Source organism: Stegodyphus dumicola, chromosome 4, assembly GCF_044657685.1.
Source record: "Stegodyphus dumicola isolate Sdum_Otavi_A_Nest chromosome 4, ASM4465768v1".
In the NCBI taxonomy this organism is placed as follows: Eukaryota; Metazoa; Arthropoda; class Arachnida; order Araneae; family Eresidae; genus Stegodyphus; species Stegodyphus dumicola.
The window spans coordinates 238422738-238443498 of record NC_140771.1 but is presented as its reverse complement, the minus strand read 5'-3'; the positions used below and the strand labels follow the sequence as shown (position 1 = coordinate 238443498).

At 34.4% G+C, this 20761-nt stretch overlaps 2 protein-coding genes across 9 annotated transcripts in view; both read right to left on the bottom strand.

Moving 5' to 3' along the window:
- Nucleotides 1-10042: 10042 nt before the first annotated feature.
- LOC118199937 (histone-lysine N-methyltransferase SETMAR-like) lies at nt 10043-10561 on the bottom strand. Its single transcript, XM_035371822.1, has one exon. The coding sequence runs from the start codon at nt 10559-10561 to the stop codon at nt 10043-10045; it is 519 nt and encodes a 172-aa protein (XP_035227713.1).
- Nucleotides 10562-13159: 2598 nt separating this feature from the next.
- Nucleotides 13160-20761, bottom strand: part of LOC118201622 (uncharacterized) — an 85231-nt gene continuing 77629 nt past the window's right edge. For all 8 annotated transcript variants that reach the window (XM_085816100.1, XM_085816107.1, XM_085816103.1 and 5 more), the window contains one exon: nt 13160-19951. In XM_085816100.1, the coding sequence (XP_085672226.1) occupies nt 19519-19951 (433 nt within the window). In that variant the 3' untranslated portion in view covers nt 13160-19518. The remainder of the gene's footprint in view (nt 19952-20761) is intronic.

Genomic DNA, 20761 nt, shown 5'->3' with positions numbered 1-20761 from the left:
TGCATATACACTAAAGAGCCAAAAGATTCAATTCTTTAATGACCGTTTTGATGACATATACTGCCATAAAGGCACATAAATACAATCATGATAAGTAAGACCTGAAAGGGAGTAGCAGTGAGTGGAGACAAACGAGGGCATTAGGATCATAAACGACCGGACATCGTAAATAAAGAAAGGGCTAGAATGGTATGTGAAGTAAGCAAGTCAATAAGTGTAGTTAAAATTTAACTAGCAGTGGTTTAAAGTGAGAATTTCCGCATAGTGTAAAGGAATGCAATGCATAACAAGTAGAAAGAAAGACAAAACAAATGAAAAAACAATAATGAAAAGAAAGTATGAAAAATGACTTGGTGGTAAGAAAGTTCAGTCTTTTTGTGGTGTGCAGCAAATGGCCTAAGATCATAGTCCTATTGAAGTATTTTATAGTTGAAGAGATTAAATGAATTTAAGTATTCACATCCAAGTACTTTGTCGAAGAATTTTGTGTTTGTCTTGCTAAGATAGGTTTCAATAGCCTGAGATCTTCATGAAATATCACATTTCTAACGTAGTAATGTGCATTAGTGATAATGCGTAGAAAAGGATTTAAAATTTTTTGTAGTTTCAGGAAATCATTTTTTGTAGCAATCCACGCAGGTTAACACAAAAACAAAAATTATAATTAATAATTAATAAACAAACGCACTCCGCATAAACAAAAATTGGTGTGATGATGGAGGTGTAAACAAGACGTTGTTTCCCCAAGATCCATACTTGAGTGTTTTTCAACAAAGGACTGTTGATAACCTTGTTTGCTTTATTTTTAATTTTGTGAATACGATCATTCCATTTTAATTTAGAATACTCAAATATTTGGCAGTCTTGACTAAAGGAAGCTTTTTTGAAAACAGTAAGCTGACGTGTAGGTACAGTCTGGTTTTTTTTTCCTTCTAATGATAAAGAATTGAGACTTCGTAGCATTTGTTCAAAAAGTCTCACCAAATTTGTTACCTCAAGAACTATTTATTACTCGGAAATAACTATCTATATCTCTTTAGTTATTTATGACTCTACAATAATTAAATAATTCCTTTACTCATACTCTCAAAATGAGGAAAACAAAAGTTACATTAACTCTCTAAAAAGAACAACATCATAGTATGTTGCCATTCTCTGAAACATAAACTTTTACAAAACATAGATAATAATAATATGAATAGATAATGAATAAAAAAACCTATAGAGTAAAGAAAACAATTACATCTGCTTGAAGCTCGTGCAATATTCCTCAGAAGCTGCAGTTACAAAAAATATAAACAAAAATATTAGAGTCAAAATATTGTTCATCCTCCCACCTAGCAATATGAAATTCGGGATTGAGTATTGCAAAATAATAAAAATTAAACATTGTTCTCACAAGTCCAATCGATGAGGAACTCTAATTATCCTTCCTGATTTGGTTATTGTGGGCGATTTTAAATGGGTATGGATTATTCTATTTGTTTCTACAGGTACATAATCAATTGGAGTTTGCTCTACCGAAATATTTTCGCATGGTTGACTTACGCTGAATTTCGATGGAAGTTCCTCGGCAGTCGATAATTCCAAAGGATAAAGATTTTGTACAGCTCTTATGACTACTCCATTTTGCACTTGTCATAAGAGGATGATCACTTGGCAAAATAGCGGGAGTTCTGAGCTCAGATGTATCTTCTCTTTGAAATATCGCTATTTTAGTTCTGATGATACCACAATCAATGAATGGATTAAGACTTAAAATCCGTTTATCTTCTGTTCCATTAAAGGACTCATTTTGTATTAAACGAATCAAGATATTCTCTGCTTCATTTAACTCATATACAGTAAGTTCATCCTTTTTCTTGTTTTGATGTTTACAGTTGTAAACAAAACGACACATCCACGCTACCAGTCTGATTGTCTTACGATAACTTGAGAATATAGTAGCAACTATTTCACTAGCATTAAGATTTAATAAGGACGAAATAATCCTTTCTTTTTCTCAAGAGCTATTTCTTCTTCATCAGCATTAAAATCTTCTTTTTGCCATTTTTCTGGTGATAAATATAGCCATTAAGGGCCTTCCCACCATCTAGATTTAATTAAATAAGAAGCAGAGCATCCTCTACTGGGCAAAACAGCAGGATTCAGTAATCCTGGTACGTGCCTCCAAGATTCAATAGAAGTCAGTCGCTTTATTTCCTTAATTCTGTTGTGAACAAATACGTCCCATACTTCATTTCTCTGTATCCAAGCTAGCACAGAAGACGAATCTGTCCAATAATAAATATCATCAGCTTGAAATTCAGGTATTATGCTGGATGCTAAACATGTACATATTGTAGCTCCAAGAAATTCCAGTCGAAGATTGTTGTCTTTTTCTTTCCGCTGGGTGCAACTCTCGCTTTAGCTTGCACCAAATGAACTTGAACCGAATCTCTTGTTTGTACTCGAACAAAGGCCACAGCTGAATATGCAAGTTTACTCGCATCCCTGAAGAAATGAAGTGAGATATTTTCAATCTCACGATCACAGTTTAACCATCTTGGTATTCTCATTCTTTCCAGACACTGCAAATCATTCAACCATTTACAAAATTGGGATTTTGAATTTGAATCAACTTCTTGGTCCCAAGATAACCTAACTTCCCATAGGTGCTGATGTGAAAGTTTCGGCACAAGAGTTACGGGGCAAGCTATTCCTAAAGGGTCGAATATTTTGTGTGTAGTAGCTGAAATCTCTCTTTTAGACAAAATTTCTGGTAGACTGTAGGTGATGTTAGTAATATTAAGGCAAAGGTAATCTCCACATCGTTCCCAAATCATTCCTAATACATTTGTGGTACTAGAGGAATTATCTGTTGGGTCACTATATTCCCAACCACGTAATTCTAGCTTTCTTGTAGCTAAAGTATCTAAAGCAACTTGTATGAATTGTTGCAATTCTAAATCATTTTCACACTCGCTAAACAATTATCTACATAAAAACTCTTCTTCAATTGCTCAATAATATCCACTTTATACTTTGGGTTTCCATTTAGTTGTTTCAAAGTGGATTCTAGAAGATGGTGAATTACAGAAACTAGCAAGAAAGGGCTGCTTGTAACTCCAAATACTACCCTACAATTCCTGTAATACTTCAGTTTTCCATCAGTTCTATACCATAAGAATCTTAGATAGTCTTTATCCTTAGGGTTGAGACTTATTTGTAAGAATGCTTTTCGTATATCTGCAGAAACTCCTATTCTGTTCATTCGGAATCTATGAAGAATTGAAGGAATCAGTTCGATAAGTTTCTGACCTTTTTCTAGACAATCATTGAGACTAGGGGATCCTTTTTGTTTGGCCGAGGCATCAAACACTGGCCTGATTCGTGTAGTACTGTTTTCTTTTACTACGTGTCGATGTGGTAGATAATGGCATGTTACATCAATTTCGCTTTTTGGTACTTCTTCTGTGATGCCTTCTTGTTCCCATTTACTAAAAACGTCTCCATAAGCATCATAAAGTTTCTCAGCTTTTAGTCGTTTTACTGTAGAAGCTATTCTTTTTACAGCTAAGTCATAGTTATCTTTTAACGGTAGATGGTTATCAAGCCATGGCAAGCTGACTTGAAAACGCCCCTCTTCATTCACCTTTACAGTGGACAAGAAATGATCTCTTGCTTCTTCTTGAAGTTCCAGTTTACTTTTCTTCTCTGATGGATCTAGAATTCCAAGTGAATCTAGAGACCATAGATCGGATATCAATATTTCCTTATTCAACATGGATGTGACGAGCAGTGCGGAATTGTCCGACATCTCATGCATACCATTGGTTGGACGCAAAGAGTCCAACCAAGTTTTGTTTCTATAGCAGCAAGGCCTGAAGTAAGCAATTTAAATCCTCCGGTCATCAACTTGCCTGCAATGTCAGCGCCAATAAGTATTTCTATTGGTCCATTACTATCGTCGCATACGGATATATTGACATTACAAACCACTTCATAACTGTGTTTTTTATTTATATTAAAGTACATAATTCTTTTTTGTATTGCAAATAATTGAATTTTGTGTTTTGTATTGAATTCAGTAATAAATTCTCTTTAAAATGATATATACAAGTTTGCATTTTGCGAAACGTAGCATTTTCTATAAGCATACAAAGTTCAAAAACATAAAAATTTCCAAAAGTGTCCACAATTTTGGCCACCACTGTAGCTTGTGCAAATTTAAGAGCTCACAGGTGGTGAGTGTTGAAAATACACTCATGGCCATAAATTAAGGATAATTCGGAGTCACGCGGAAATCGAACTCTAAAATAAATATATCACCTGTAAAATCACTACACACATCTTCAAGAATCATATGCAAATTTCAGGAAGTAACCAGATGACATCGATGGTACGTCACAATGACGAGAGTGTAAGAGAGTGATATATAAGAAATACAGGCAAGAAGTAAAATTGTTCGCAGGCGCTTTATAAGCATTTCAGTGCAATAACCGAATAGTTATGACACAAAGGACGCATTTGGACGATTTTTTACGTGGTAGAATTATCGGCCGTCTGGAATGTGGGCGTACCCAACTGGAAGTATCAGACGAACTTGGAATTGCCCGAAGTGTCATCTCCAGGCTTTGGCAACGATTCCAAGATGATGGTAATGCGAGTAGACGTTACAGCACAGGTCGCCCCAGAGTTACAACGCCGAATGAGGACCGGTATTTGGCAGTTACTGCCAAAAGAAACAGGCGGAGCACAGCCTCAGACATGTCTCGTCAGCTCTCTTAAGCCACTGGTACGACAATTTCAAGGCAGACTGTGTACGGATACTTAGGGCAGATTGTTCTATATGCTCGAAGACCTGTCAAATGTGTTCCACTTCCTGAAACTCACTGTCGCCTGCGGTTAGCCTGGAGTAGAAAGCATGCATTGTGGACACCGCAACAGTGGGCTTGTGTGATGTTTTCCGACGAGTCCAAGTTTAGTTGCAGTCTGATTCTCGCCCTACTTTCATATGGAGAGCTCCAGGTACCCGTTACCACCAAGAAAACATCATTGAACGACACAGTTACGGTGCTGCAGGAGTGCTCGTTTGGTGTGGAATTATTCTGGGTTCCAGAACTGACCTGCATGTTCAAATTGGAACCATGACAAGCCAAATCTATCGTGACGTCATTCTGGAACAACATGTACGTTTGTTGCGGGACGCCATGGGCGCACAATTTGTGTTTATGGATGACAACGCCCGTCCTCACCGTGCAAACATCGTAAGCGAATGCCTTCAATCGGAGGCTATCACCCGTGTGGACTGGCCAGCATTCTCACCGGACTTGAATCCAGTAGAGCACGTGTGGGATATGCTTGGCCGACGAGTTGCAGTCCGTCAACTTCCTCCTACATGTCTACCGGAACTTCGGAGAGCATTGCTTTTTGAGTGGTGTAATATCCCCCCCCAAGATCAGATCGATAATTTGATACTCAGCATGCCTAGGCGTTGTACGGACTGTGTTGTATCGTCTGGGAGACATACAATGTATTAACAATCATACCAACCATGTAATATTGTGTTTTTGTAAATAGGTGTTTTTTGCAATTTGCTCCAGGGAGAAAAAATCGCTAATTTTTTTAATAATATCAAACATATAGCATCTTTATTTGCTCTTTATCTTTTGTTTAATAAATAAGCTTTACAAATAAGTCAAATTTGTTTTGTTTCTAACTCTTCCTTTGCCTGATTTTGCATTATCCTTAATTTATGGACATGAGTGTAGATGCCGCTGCTTTGTAGCAGAATGCATGTAATATCGGAATGAAAAGGGGAACCGCATATCGGTTAATTTTTCAGGCAGAAGGAATCATTTGAAGGTTTGTCCACCTTATAAAATAGGACAAATGTGTAAATTTGTATATATAAAACGATATAATAAATGATAAAGAACCATCTAATACTTCTTGTTCCTGTTCGGACCTCCATTATTTTAATGCTGTTTTAATAAACCCTTCCGAGAAGTGCAACCTGAAAAACGGTTCTATTTGACAGCAGTCAAAACCCAAATGGCACCTTTATGGCAATCCAGCGTTTTTCACAAAGACGTTGAGCAGCCTTATGGAAAGTCTCCGTTTTCCATAAAGGTTCATCCCTTATGGAAAGTCTTCGTTTTCCATAAAAGTTGTCGAAGATTTATTTCATCTTCAGAAAGCAAAATGAAAACGCTGCTTTCTGAAGTTAGAAACTGGTCTTCATAAAAGTGCATGCATGCTGTTTTTTTGAATAACAGCTGACCCGCATGAGGGTACAGGAAACTTTATGACGAAGCACACTTTGCATAAACGTCCCACAGTACTCAGCCTACTTTTTTTTAGCCATCATTGAGAAACACTGGGTTACTAATACAATCAAAAGTCGTTAATCCGGACTCGTCGGGACTTCGGCGATTCCGGATTACAGATCATCAGTTTAAATCTGGTAAAATGGCATGCAGAAATTATAAAATTAAAAATATGAAACCGTAATTTACGAAATAAAGAACAATTATGATCTAAAGGGTATCAAAATTTACAAAAAAAAGCTTAATATTTATTTGTTTACTTTACATTTGTTTACTTTGTTACATTTCTTTCAATGTAAGTTGTTTCAGTTGCTTCGTTTTTTATGTGATAATACATTCTATTTAATTCTATAAACAGACATAATTTCTTGTTCAGTTACAAAGTTCCGCTGTTCAAGTCTATAATTGCTGTGTCGAGAATACCGACTAATTTGTCAATCGAAATTTTTACGTTTTCAATAACCTCTGTCACTTTCTTCGCTATCGGAAGCGAATTATAATGACGAGGCATTTGATTTAAATCATATCAAAGACGGAGTACATCGAGATGAAATACTACATTGAGTAAGCAATTATAAGGCAAATAAAATAAAAACATCTGCCCTTAAGATAAGGATATAGCTAAGAGATCAACTTCCAATTCATTGCACGCCGCCGCGGCGTTAAAGATAAACAAAGGATATGCCTTTATCCATTTTTTGCAGCAATTCCACTTTTTGTTTAATGGACTCCGAAAGTTACTTCCGCTTTGTATATCCTTTACATATTAGTAAATATATATCGGAAATTCTATTTGACATAATCGAAAGTTCAAGCTTACTTTTATAAAATTGCTCTAACAGTCTGCAAAAAATAATAATCCGGATTTAATTCGAAGATTAAGGAACAACGCAATCTGCAAAATTACCTGAAATAGATAATTAGATAATTTTAGCTTAGCTTATCCCGTCCGTTATACATTAAACACGCATTCGTAAACGTATTTTGCGCACGCGCACCCGCAAATTCGCAGCGGTAAAGATCTTACGCGCATGCGTCAACGCAACGCATGCGCAGAAAGTTTGTAGATTTGAGGTCCGGATTATAGATCATTCCGTATTATGGGTGTCCGAATTAACGACTTTTGACTGTACTAGAATTATGATTTGCTTTAGTTTTCCTTAATTCAGACATGAGTTCCACAATTTCTTTTATCTTTAATAATAAGCAAAGCGTTCATTGAGTTTGAATCACTAAATTCCTTTTTTTCTTCTTCAATTTGTTAGTAGGTAACAACTTTTTTTTTTAAATATTAACTCAGTCGCTGTATCCACCATACAGCAGAATACAAAGTTAACTGTTTTAAAGTGCTTTTTACAACTTTTACAGAAAAAAAAAAAAAAAAAAAAAAAAAAAATCAAAGGAAATATAAAATTAAAAAACAATTAATACCAACCATAGTTACTCGCACATATCCCATCAGTTTTTTCAACATATGATTTTAATATTTCTGATTTATGGCGACAATGTAAAAGGTATGCACACACACGAAATTACTTTCTGTAAGTAAAAAGAATATTACTGAAATCGAAAGAGTCCTTTGAAACATATAATAATATTAGTATGTCTTTATGTATGTTTTTAATGTGCTGAGTGTACCATTTAAGCCATCTCTTCAGAAGTAGTATATTTCATGTATTTTTCTCTCTTGATTTTTAAGCAGTAAAATTAGTAGGAAGAGAAGGAAAATTAAATACTTGATTAAATATAGTATTTGCATACTTTTCCCCCCTTTGAACAGAGTGAATTAAAAATTTCACATAATGGAAATAAAAGGAATTCCGCATATTTTTCAACCAAGACATACACTATATATTGCATTAAAGTATAAATAAATACTTTTGAACTTGGGTTAAAATAAAACATAAAATTACATTTTTGTACACATCTACAAAAACATAATAAAAAGTTATAAATTAGTAGGTTTGTTCTTCTTCAATGGCCAGACAGACCAGGATGGCCTTGCCTTATTCAGAATTGAATTCCAACCTCTTCTATCCCTGCCCATGGAAATCCAATTGGTTACTCTTAAAATTAAATTAGTAGGTTTATGGAGAGTTAATTAGAGCTATCATTGGCTTTTTCAATAACTGAATCAAAGAAAAAGCCACATTTCAGCTTGAACTTATTAACAACATAGATATAAAAATTCTTATTTTATAAAAAAAGTTAATATACCTGAAAAAAATTAAATACTTTAAATAAATTTTTTAATATATGTGAATTGTAAATACATATGCAAACATTTTTGAATATTATTATTACTAACTTCTGTAAAAGTTGTGTAATCAGTTTAGACCAAATAATTGGGTAATATTTATGCATCATGTCTATGAAGGTTCTTACCCAGCCTCTATTCACAACCATTAGTTACAAGCATATATTTCCAATTACAAAACTGTAAATGACGCAAAGGTTTATGTTTTCACATTTTCAATTAAAAGAAATCCATTTTAAAAATTCCAAAATCTAGCTTTGTATGTGTTCCTCCAGTCTCTATACTTATATTAAGGAAAATTCTGTAGTCGTTATAAAAAATAAAACATAAAAAGTTTTAACTCCCGTATGACAAAAATTAATCAAGATATTTAATCTCCAAATTTTGGATATTTCATTTCTTTTCCAATTTGCATTGAGGGATCCATTAATAAATACATTAGAATAATTCAAGGTTGATTTTTTTTTTTCCATTTTAAATGCCATTCATTGATATTCTTTTGTGAGCTACTAGGATCTTTACTTATAATTTTGCTACATTTAATATGGTGAAAGAAATTTCACAAATATAATTTTTCAAAGTCTAATATTCTTATGTAACTTTATTACTTTAGAACCACATTCTGGTAATTCTAATAAATTCATTAAAGTACAAATACGTTTCATTTTTAATTACTGCACATAATATTACAAGTTGGCTGCAGGCCAGTACTGAAGCCTGCCATTATTTTCTAAAACACAAATTCTGTGAGTAAGATCTTCCTCTCAGGAAGGGGAAATCACAATAATCCATATAGAAATGCTCATCACTTAAAACCTCTAACATTATAAGGTATTTTCTCCCTCTTTCCTGCATGTCTTCGTGGTGTAACAGTAGCACACTTGGTGCATATTCGAGAGGTCCAGGTTCAAGTCTTAGTGAGGGCATTGCACATTTTTCACTTTTCTGCTCTGAAATAACCTAATGTCTCTAGAAAGGCAACTGAACTAGAAGGTGGTGGATGCTGATGCTTCACCAGCAGGATTTGGCAACTGGGCCCCCTTATCCCCAGTCGCCCTTTTAAAGAGACAGTATATAAGTTATTTTTCCTCTCCTTTCTGCATGCCTTTGCTGTGTGATGGTAGCACACTCAGCTCGTATTCAAGAGGTCCAGGGTCAAATTCTGGCGAGGGCATTGCTCATTTTTTTTCATGTCTCCAACATCAAAATAACCTAATGACTCTATAACATCAGAAACCTTTTTCTAAACAGATATTTTTAGTTAAATAAAAATGCAAACTTTTCACTCTTTAATATATATGGCCCCTGAATACAATCACCAATTTTATATCATACAATGCACTCAATTTTGTCATGAGAGAGCCAAACTTTTTGTGCTTTACATTTTTATAATAATGACAAAACTTTCCTAAATGTAAGGGTTGCCCAAATGAAAAGTGGACAAGTTGAAGAAAATTAATACCTTTATTGTAAATCAAAAGAAATCACGATGGTCGTTGAAACACAGGTCCCAGCGTTGCAGCAGCAGCTCGATGCCTTTGCTGTAAAAAGATTGGGGATGATTCCTAAGGACGTCCTGCATGGCTTCCTTCACTCCATCATCCGAATGGAAACGTTTCCCCTGTAAGGCTCTCTTAAATGGCCCAAAGACGTGAAAGTCACAGGGTGACATGTCCAAACTGTAAGGTGGTGCTACAAAACTTCCCAACGGAATGTGTTTAAGGTCCTCTGGGTTTCCTGTGTTTGAGATGTGTGGGCGGGCATTGTTATGCAGAAGGATTACTTCTTGTGTGAGAAGGCCCAGCCGTTTTTTTATTGCTTGTCGCAGTTTCATCAGAGTACTGCAATATTGTGCAGAATTGATAGTGCTCCCTTGGTGCAGGAACTCAATTAAAAGTGGTCCACGAGAATCGAAGAAAAATGAAAGCATCACTTTCCGTGCAGTTATCGTTGTTTCTATTACGGTGGTAGAGGAGATGAGCTGTGTTTCCATTGCATACTCGTTTTCTTGGATTCGGGTGTGTAGCAGTGGCACCAGGTCTCATTGCTCACAACGATACGATCCAGAAATGAGGGATTCTCCTCATAATGGATCAAGTGCTGGAGACAGAAGCCCATTCGTCATTTCTGATGATCAAGGGTCAGGTGTTTTGGTACCCACGCCACACACACTTTGCTGTACTCCAGATGTTTGTGGATAATGGTGTTAACCGTTTCTTTACTCAGGTTGAGTTTGTGACTGATTTGACAGGTCATAACCCTTCGATTAGCTTGGATAATTTTATTAACGGATGCAATGGAATCATTGGTGATCACTTTGTTTGCTTGGCTCAGTCTCGGCGATCCGATGTTTTTTGCCGCCCTTCACGGAAACTTTTCACCATTTGTTTACAGCTGTACGACCTAAACAGTGGTCACCATACAGTGTCACCATTCTTTGATAGATGTCCGCATTACGCTCACCTTCCACAACCAGAAACCGTACTACGAGCGTTGTTCTCATCTGGACGCATCCATGGATAGCACGACTTTTCTTTCACACAATTTTATCTCCTACAATCAGGTTTCATGGTTAAAGGCTGTCTGCGATACATACATCATATCCCCCTTTATATACTTTTGCAGTGGTGCCGCTATCAATGCATTCATTCTGACGTCATCGCACGTATCCACTTTTCATTTGGGCAACCCTTATATACACTGGTGTGCAAAAATTAAGGACGAGACAGTTTTTTCAATATAACTTTGTACAAAAGCTTTCCAAATCAACACATTTAATACCGTAAGATCTCCAATACGTAAGGACATGAGTAATGTAAGCAACACGTACTAAAAGAGAAATCAGAGGGATAAAAAGAAGCTTTATTGAAAAAGTAGCATGTAGCGCAATGCGACTGAAGGCCGAAACACCCCTGTGATGGATGTCCAGCAAGAAACATCCGGTCTTTAATAGGGGATATGATCTTCCCTGACTGCTAGGCAGGTTTCACAGTGTCTGCCCATGCTGAGAATGAGGGTGTCAATGAGTTGTTGAGGCATTGCTGCCCATTCGTCTTGCAGCACCAATCGAAGCTCCGGAATCGTTACTGGTGGTAAGGTACGAGCTACCAAGCGTCTGCCTAGAAAATCCCATACATGCTCGATGAGATCGAGATCCGGAGATCGTGCCGGCTAATCCATACGTTCAATATCCTCACTCTCTAAGAGCTGTTCGGCAGCTACTGTGCGATGACATGGTGCATTGTCGTCCATGAAAAGGAACTGCGGACCCATGCGCCTCTAAAAAGATGCACATATGGAAGAAGAAGCTCGTTACAATAACGGGTCCCATTGACTGAACCTGCGTCAAAGATGTGAAGGTCTGTACGACTACCAAGCATCATGCCTCCCCAAACGAGAACACTGCCACCCCCATACCTGTCCCTTTTAATGATGTTCGAGGGATGATTGCGGCTTCCCCCGCTCTCTCCAGATGAGTATGTGATGAGAATCGCTACTCAGACTGAATCTGCTCTCATCTGTAAAGAGTACTCATCCCCATTCATTGTCTCTCCAATTACGGTGTTCCCGGCACCACAGAGAACGCCTTCTCCGATGGGCAGGCGTTAGAGGTACACACCGTACAGGGAGTCGTGCAAACAGACCACCACTGTGCAGTCTTCTGGCCACGGTAAAACGCGATATCGGTCGTCCAGTCGCCTGTGTCATGTGTCTAGTGATTTCTCCCGCTGTCTGCTGCCTGTTTCTTCTGGCCTGTAAGGCAATATACCGGTCATCTGTGGGTGTGGTTCCTCATAGACGACCACTACTAAACCCCCGGATAGCTGTTCCTGTAGTTTGAAATTGTCTCCAAAGTCGTGAAACGATGCTGTGAACAATTCCGAACTCTGCAGCCACACTTGTCACACTGCAGCCTTCCTCCAACTTCCCAATGATTCGACCTCGGGTAAAAGCATCCAGATGTCGTCTAACAGATTGATTATTCGCCATTTCTCGCTGAGGCAGCAACTCGGTGTGATTTTAACTGCTATACGGCGTGCAATCTCTTAGCCAGAAATACTGATCTTACACCGACAACATGCTTTATACTACTCAGACACTCCCCCATTACGTCTACCTGCATATCTGCACATGTGCTACCGTACATCACCTTACTTAATCTCCTGATTGGTCTTTCTGTCCGCTCTGCCTCTTCGTTCAGCTGATATGCTAATTTTTCGACTTCGTCCTTAATTTTTGCACACCAGTGTATGTATAGGGATGAGGAGGAAATAATAAGATTGCATAATTTTTATAAAATTGATTTCTTTAAACATAAAAATGATGAATATCTGCATCTTTTAAAAACATTTTCATGACAGGAAATTTACGTCTATAATCAATGGCTGCAAAAATAAAGGCCAGATAAGGACTTTTGTGGACATGGTGTATGTGTGTAATAATTTTGTTGGTAAGTCGATAGAACTTAATAGATAGTGGGCTAGAGAAGATGAAACTAGTGACTTTTTTAGTCATCACCGAGATGGTTGAATGAGAGACATAGCTTGAAACAACTGCGTAATACATGAGATAATAAGGTCACAGACCCATGTGCAGAGTACAACATATAATTTATTCTTAGACACTCTTAAAACATCTTTTCAATTACATCTTAATTTCTCGTGATATATCCTTCATTGGTACAAGCACAAAGGATGCAAACTGCACCCCCACAATTTATTAAAAAAAAAAAAAAAAAAAAAAGTTTACATTTTTAAATGCTAGAAAAGAAGAAGAGCGAAGTGAGAGACATGGCTTATTCAGGCAGCAGCAGGTGAAAAAGTGAAGCATATTAAGCAGTTAACGCTATTTATAACATCGGTTCCTTTGGTTGGGTTCTAAATAGCAAATGTGAAAAAATTTACAGCAATACAGAGAAATTACACATACAGACATATATATATATACATATATATACATATATATATACATATATATATATATATATGATAAAAATATATGAATCAAAATTATAGTTTAAACTATAAACATTAATTCTTCCTCTTTATTCTAAAATCGTAATAACTTCTCTGCATTGCGTCATTTCTAGATCACTCTATGGCCAGTGCAGCTCCGATGACGTAATAATTGGGAACTGAAACTGACCTTGTAAACCAAAACTTTTCTCTTCGGAGTGCTTCCATCTTTCATAACTACGCACTTCAGCTTTTGCTCTTCTCTACTGTGCTAAGATGTAATTTCGCTTACGCACTTCAGCTTTTGCTCTCTACTGTGCTAAGATGTAATTTCGCTGGCTTGCTTTCTATCTCAACAATATCAAAAATGTAAATTTTCTGTGGAAAGGCACGACTAGAGTGCCAAGTGATTGTGGCAACAAATATCAGTTGCAAATAAAAATGGAATTAAAACTGCCTCGACTGCCAAGTTCTTTAGATATTACCAAGTTAGCATTACTAGCATACTACGCAATCAAAATCTTCTTCAATATGGGTCTAATCACGCATCTACAGTGTTCCGTCTTTTCCTTTGCTTTTATTATGACATATATATATACACACACACATACAGACATGCATGCACACAAAAAAATTACAGAGTTAAAAAAATATTAAAATTTGTACACAAATTTTTCATTGGAAACAGGTTAATTATTTCCATAATCATTCTTAATTAATACAGAATTTACTTTATTCCAGAAAAATTCTGCTGCAATGTTCATTTTTATAAATTGAAATAGTGCCTGGTTATATAAAAAAGATAGTAATAGAGAGCTACAGTTTTACATTTAAAATACACAACAATTTTTCATATTATGCTATATTTTTAATCTATTACTGACAAACATGAACAAAAAATAATTAAGGATTTTGAAAGCATAAAAAGGAAGTTTTAGAGCTCTGAGCTATTTCCAAGTGAGCAGGATTCCCGACTGCATGGACATTTAATCAGAAGCAAAGACATCTTCATGATCCACATTTCTTTTAATTAGCAACGAAAGGGGAAAAATGGTTATCAGCTTAATATGAAAAATGGAAGGTTTTTCGTGCCGTGTCATAACGTGACTTCAGAAGGCCTCCTCCACATTTAAAAATTTCACATTTCAAATCAAATGCATAATATCAAACTAGTTGTAACAAGACTTAATTCACATTAAAATTGAAAAGACTTGAAGTATCTCATAACTGAATACTACTGTAGCCGTATATCATAGTAATGAACTTTAAGAGACCAGAAGTTTGGTTTGTTATATCCAATTTAATAAGAAGATATTATTATCTCACAAAATTAACACATTAAGATTATCTCACAAAATCACGGAAAAATTAAACGAACAATTGAAGAAAAAAATTACTATAACAAAAGAAGTGAATAATAAAAAATTGGAAGAATTGCTATTAAGTTTTAATTGCAATCAAAATATTAATAATATGTTATATATAAACAGTCTGACATCTAAAGTACATATACCATAAATATCATGATTCCTTGAATTAATCTTAGATTCCTCGCATTCGAGGACTCAAAATTCCTTAAATTATACATTTACAACGATAAATAACTACATTATTCATAAAAATATAAAAACACAAAAATAGCTTCATAATGAGCCCAAACTCGTAAGATTCATTGCTTCCACTTTTTTGGAACTCCAAAAATTTCAAAATTTCCATCATAGCATCAGCCTTAAATAGAGCTCTGCTATCAAAATATTTTAACAAAATCAGAGTACCCATTTATGTTCTTCGATTCAGCAGTCACATATACCATATGCCATAACATATGGTGTTCTATTTCTCCTAGATTATCAGGATTATCAAATTATTTTTCGTATCCTTCATCTAGACCATACAGAAAAGTGGAGTTGAACATAAAAGAAAAGTAATGTAAAAGCATTTCCTTTATGGATGAAATGAGGAATCCTAACATTCTAAACATGGATACTTTTAAGAGTTAATGATTTTTTCATTAAAACTTGCAGAAATTCTGGGAAAAAATACAAAAATATAGAAAAGTTTCAATCAAATTGAGCAATAAAAATGCCTAATGTGGTTTACACACTTTGTTACAATCTTTAATGATGTACAACGGTTATTTGAAACTTAAATTTCCAAATAAACTTTTACTGAGGATTATTCACATCAAATTTCCTTATGCTCGTTTTTATTAATAATGCCTAATAACTACTTACTAGTAATACATGAAAAGCTACTTTTGTAATTAATAAAGAATTTCAAAAGTTTAAATTTTTTTTTCTTTCATTTCATACTTTTAATTTTATAATTCCTACATGGCATCTTACAAGCTTTAAACTGATGTTTTAATATCCGGAACAATCCTAAATCCGGAATCAGCGAAGTCCTGACGAGTCCGGATTTTGGACTTTGTACTGTATACATTTTTCTCATTTTAAATATATATTCTGAAAGGCTCATTGAAAGGTGTATTAATTGTGCTTTACTGTATTTTTCTCTTTTAATATATGCAGTTTCTAAATGCATCACAGTCCGAGTCAAAAAGTATTCTTTCAAAAGAAATGCAATTCAAATTAACAAAATCAAATTCTTGAAAATTTCTATTAATAAATATACTCAAAAACACAATTTGAATGAATAAACAGAAAACTTTATACCACTCAAACAATTAAAATGAAATTATAAAAAGAAATAAATTATCTAAAAATAACAATTATGACTAAAAATATGATATAAAGAAAATTATTAGAAAGAACGAAAGATGCACATTTTTTCCTGCTCGTGCACTATGAAAGTGAAAGGAAAATAGATTTAATTAAGAATGTCACTTAGTGAATTATTGGCACAAACTGAAAAAAAAAGTGTGCCAAGATAAATTTCTCAATTACTCAGTAACTTTCTCACCAAATTTTACAGAATTTAACATTAAGGTATAATTTGAGTCACAGAATCAAAATATGGAAAAAAAATCAGTATGCCATTTCTGAAAAAGTCTGATTTTGGTCAAAATATCTATGTTAGAACAATGCTACATATAAATCTAATATGCACACTAAGTGCTTTCAAGACAATGAAAAATAAAAGTTAAATTTTGTGTAACAGTAAAACAGGAGATAGAGAACTGTCCCTTTTTTTATGCACAGTGCACATACTATCACGTGGATAGACTTAGTATTGTACCACTTACTGATGTAAAACAAAATTAAATACAAATATTAATTGATTAAACCAGGGGTTTCTAACTGTCAATACTAATTTCCGGGGATCAATGAAATTTTAAATGACAGAAATAACGAACAAAGATTCAATGCCCTCATATTGCGCCAGCAATTTACTGGCATAATCAAGATCCACTTTACTGATACAAAGCTATATGAAGTTAGGAAGAAATCACATATAATAAATATAAGGGGAAAATACACAAAAATGATTAAATATATTTATTTCTAAATCAATATTTAAAAAAAAATATATACACTTTATATGCAAATAGGTAAGTGCAATATAAAAAAAGGAAAATGCAGAAACACAACAAAGCCAAAGAAAATGGAGAAAGCAAAACTTCCTCAGAAAAGATGTATTGCTACATACAAGACACTTTAATTAAGCCACCACAAATTTAAAGCTTTTAATGCTTGCTTCCACGATACTGAAAATTTCAATGTGTAACATGGCTCATAGAAATACCAAACTGCAATGTATTTTATCTTGATATTATGCTGCAAGAAGAGCTGACTGCATTGAAGAAGGATGTTCAAGCATAAGCCTAATTCAAAACACATGGGTACACTAATTTTTGGAATTTAGAAGTTAACTGAGAGAAATACCCAAAATAAAAGTTGTTACCGAAATAATATTTACATTTCCCTCTTCTAAGTAGATGCATTCTTTAATCAAGTCACTAATTTACTGTGGAAAACAGAAAACAGTTTGAATATTTTTGAATAAGATTATTTTAAAGTTAAGCAAAGCAATTCTGTGCCAAATATATATATATATACAGTCAAAAGTCGTTAATCCGGACTCGTCGGGACTTCGGCGATTCCGGATAATCGATTTTTCCGGATTATAGATCATCAGTTTAAATCTCGTAAGATGGCATACACAAATTCTAAAATTAAAAATATGAAACCGTATTTTAGGAAATAAAGAACAATTATGATCTAAAGGGTATCAAAATTTACAAAAAAAGAAGCTTAATATTTATTTGTTTACTTTATTAAACATTTCTTTCAATGTAAGTTGTTTCGTTTTATGTGATAATACTTTCTCTTTAATTCTATAAACAGACATAATTTCTTGTTCAGTTAAAAAGCTCCGCTGTTCAAGTCCCGTAATTGCTGTGCCGAGAATACTGACTAACTTGTCAATCGAAATTTTTTCGTTTTCACTAACCTCTCTGTCACCTTCTTCATGTCTTTATCCATTTTTTGCAGCAATTCCACTTTTTGTTTGACGGACATCGAGACACACTTTCGTTTTGTAAATCCTTTGGGAGCTCCAGAATCGGAAATTGACATAATCGAAAGTTCAAGTTTACTTTTATAAAATTGCTCTGACAGTCTGCAAAAAATAATAAGCTGCATCCAATTCGAAGATTAAGGAATAACGCAAGCATCAAGATTAACTGAAATAGATAATTGCATAATTTTAGCTTATACCGTTCGTTATACGTTAAACGCGCACGCGAAAACGTATTCTACACTTGCGCACACGCATATGCGCAGACGTAAAAGGTGTTGCGCGCACGCCTATGCGCATGTGTCAACGCGGCGCATGCGCAGAAAGTTTTTAGCTTTGAGGTCCGGATTATGGGTGTCCGAATTAACGACTTTTGACTGTATATATATATATATTTAAAAAAAAAGTACATCAAACATAGCCATCACATTCATTAAAACTGAATCAAATTAAACAAAATCAAAATTTGTGATACTAATATAAAAAATAATAAAACATAAATCTAATAAACCAATTTTTCATAACTTTTGTTCATTTCCTTAGTCTAATTATTATTTTTATTTATGCATAAGTATTAATATTATGATTATGTTGTATGTTACAAGGAAAACTGGAAGGAGTCATTGAAGAAAACCACTCTTTTAAAAAGGGGGGGTTGATAAAAGATCCTTGGATCGGTTGAATCTTCGCAAAAAATTATACAGATGTCTACAGTAGATTAAGACAATTCAGATTAAATAAAATTTTAAGAAGGCAAATTATGCGGAAAATTGAAAGGGTGGGGAGAATGGAATTGGAACAATTTAAGTTTCATTTATTGCATGGGAATACTTTCATTAAAAAAAAAAAAAAACTAAAAAACTAAAGATTCGGAGATGCGATTTACTAGGGATCTGATGAGACCGGGAAAGTTGGCAGCAATGATAATAGAATATTGAAGGTAAGTTTTAAATTAATTTATAATTAAATTCTTTTCAAGAACTTATGAATTATAAAACAATGCTTAATGGACTTTATAAAAACACAAAATTAAAAATTATTCAGTTAATAAATTTCTACTGAAATATCTATTTTGGGATATAATAATATACTCACTTCACAGGCAAATGAAAACTCTCTGATAAAATATTCAATTTAAAATGAAAATTCCTTTCTTTGGAACAAAGGAACAAATATAAAACAATACAATAAAAGTCCAAAGAAATAAATATAATTTAAATGATTTTGGCCCTAATAATTACTTTACATTTACATTCATTTCCTGCCTTCTCCTAATTTATGTGGTAAATTTTTCATGATTTTTATGTTCTGAACACAGAAATCAACTTTCCTTGGCATATCATACATTTTAAAATTTCTCATCGAGATTATATTTGTTCCAAAGAGAATTGGAAATATCACTATGAGAAAATATCCTGCAATATAATTAGCAATTTAAGAACAATGATTTTTGCAGAATGCATTTAGCAATCTTAGCACAATGGCTACTTTTAAAAACTACAGCATTCTCTTCAGCTCATTTACTTGTACACGCAACAGAATTCTTTTTCAATGAAGATACTTCACAAGTAATTACTTCCATGTCATCATATTCATTATACATAAATGATGACTTCTTACACAGATCTGAAAATTTTACAAACTTCCGCTGAACTGTAGATGGACGACGAAAACAATGTGTTGAAGTACTACTAACTAGAGGCATGCATTTAAATCCTGCTTTAAGGGAAGTATCATCAGATGAAAGATTTGATGCCAACATCTGTAACTGAAGTTTATATCTTCTCATTTCAAGTAAAACTTCATTGAATTTGTAAACATTAGGAACTAATGATTTCTGCGATGTTCTGCGATATTGTTTTATTCTTTGCAGCTCTTTCTGTAATACAACAATTTTTTCCCTGGTTGATTTCAGTGAACGTTTTACACTGAGAACGTCTTCCCTATTTCTGAAATGAAAAAAATCAATTAAATATAATATTAGTTACTCAATGAATGGAAAAGTGCACATACAAACAATATTAAATACAAATTACAACACACATTACATATTAATAATCTGGTAACTTTTATACTACCTAACAAAATATATCTATCCCCTCCCCCCTTTTCTTTCCCCTTTTTTTCAAGTCTAGTTTAAGAACATTTTAAAAATTATTGGAAGAAAATTTTACTGACATGTTTACATATTTTTTCAGCTGCATCCTATCTTATGAAAGTACACTGAATCCTCTAGTTGTCAATACCTGTGAATGTGACAAGCAGAACTGGATGGTTGCAAAATTTCTTGCTTGAATTTCATATACGCATAAACGTAACCACAGGATGGCACTTGCAGAGTCAAAGGGTTTGTCCAAACCTAAAAAATTTACATTGCCCTCACCAAGATTCGAACTCTGGACCTCCCAAGTGCTAGCCAGGCATGCTTCCAGTTACACCACAAAAGCATGTGGTTAGGAAAAAGAAAATACCTTACTTCATCCCCACTGAAAGAGTGCAAGTAGAGATGGGGACACACTCGCCATATATAGGCGGTGACAAATTATCATCCACCATATTTTAGCTTAGATGCCACTGACGAGTCAAGAGATTTTTTGTAGCACAAAAAATGTGCACTGCCCTCACTGGGATTCAAATTATGAACTTCCTAATTGCTAGCTGGACATGCTTCCAATTACACTATGAAGGCATGTGATAAGGAAGAAGAATATACCTTACACACTGGTGCTCATTTTATGGCCATGAGGTATACCAATGGA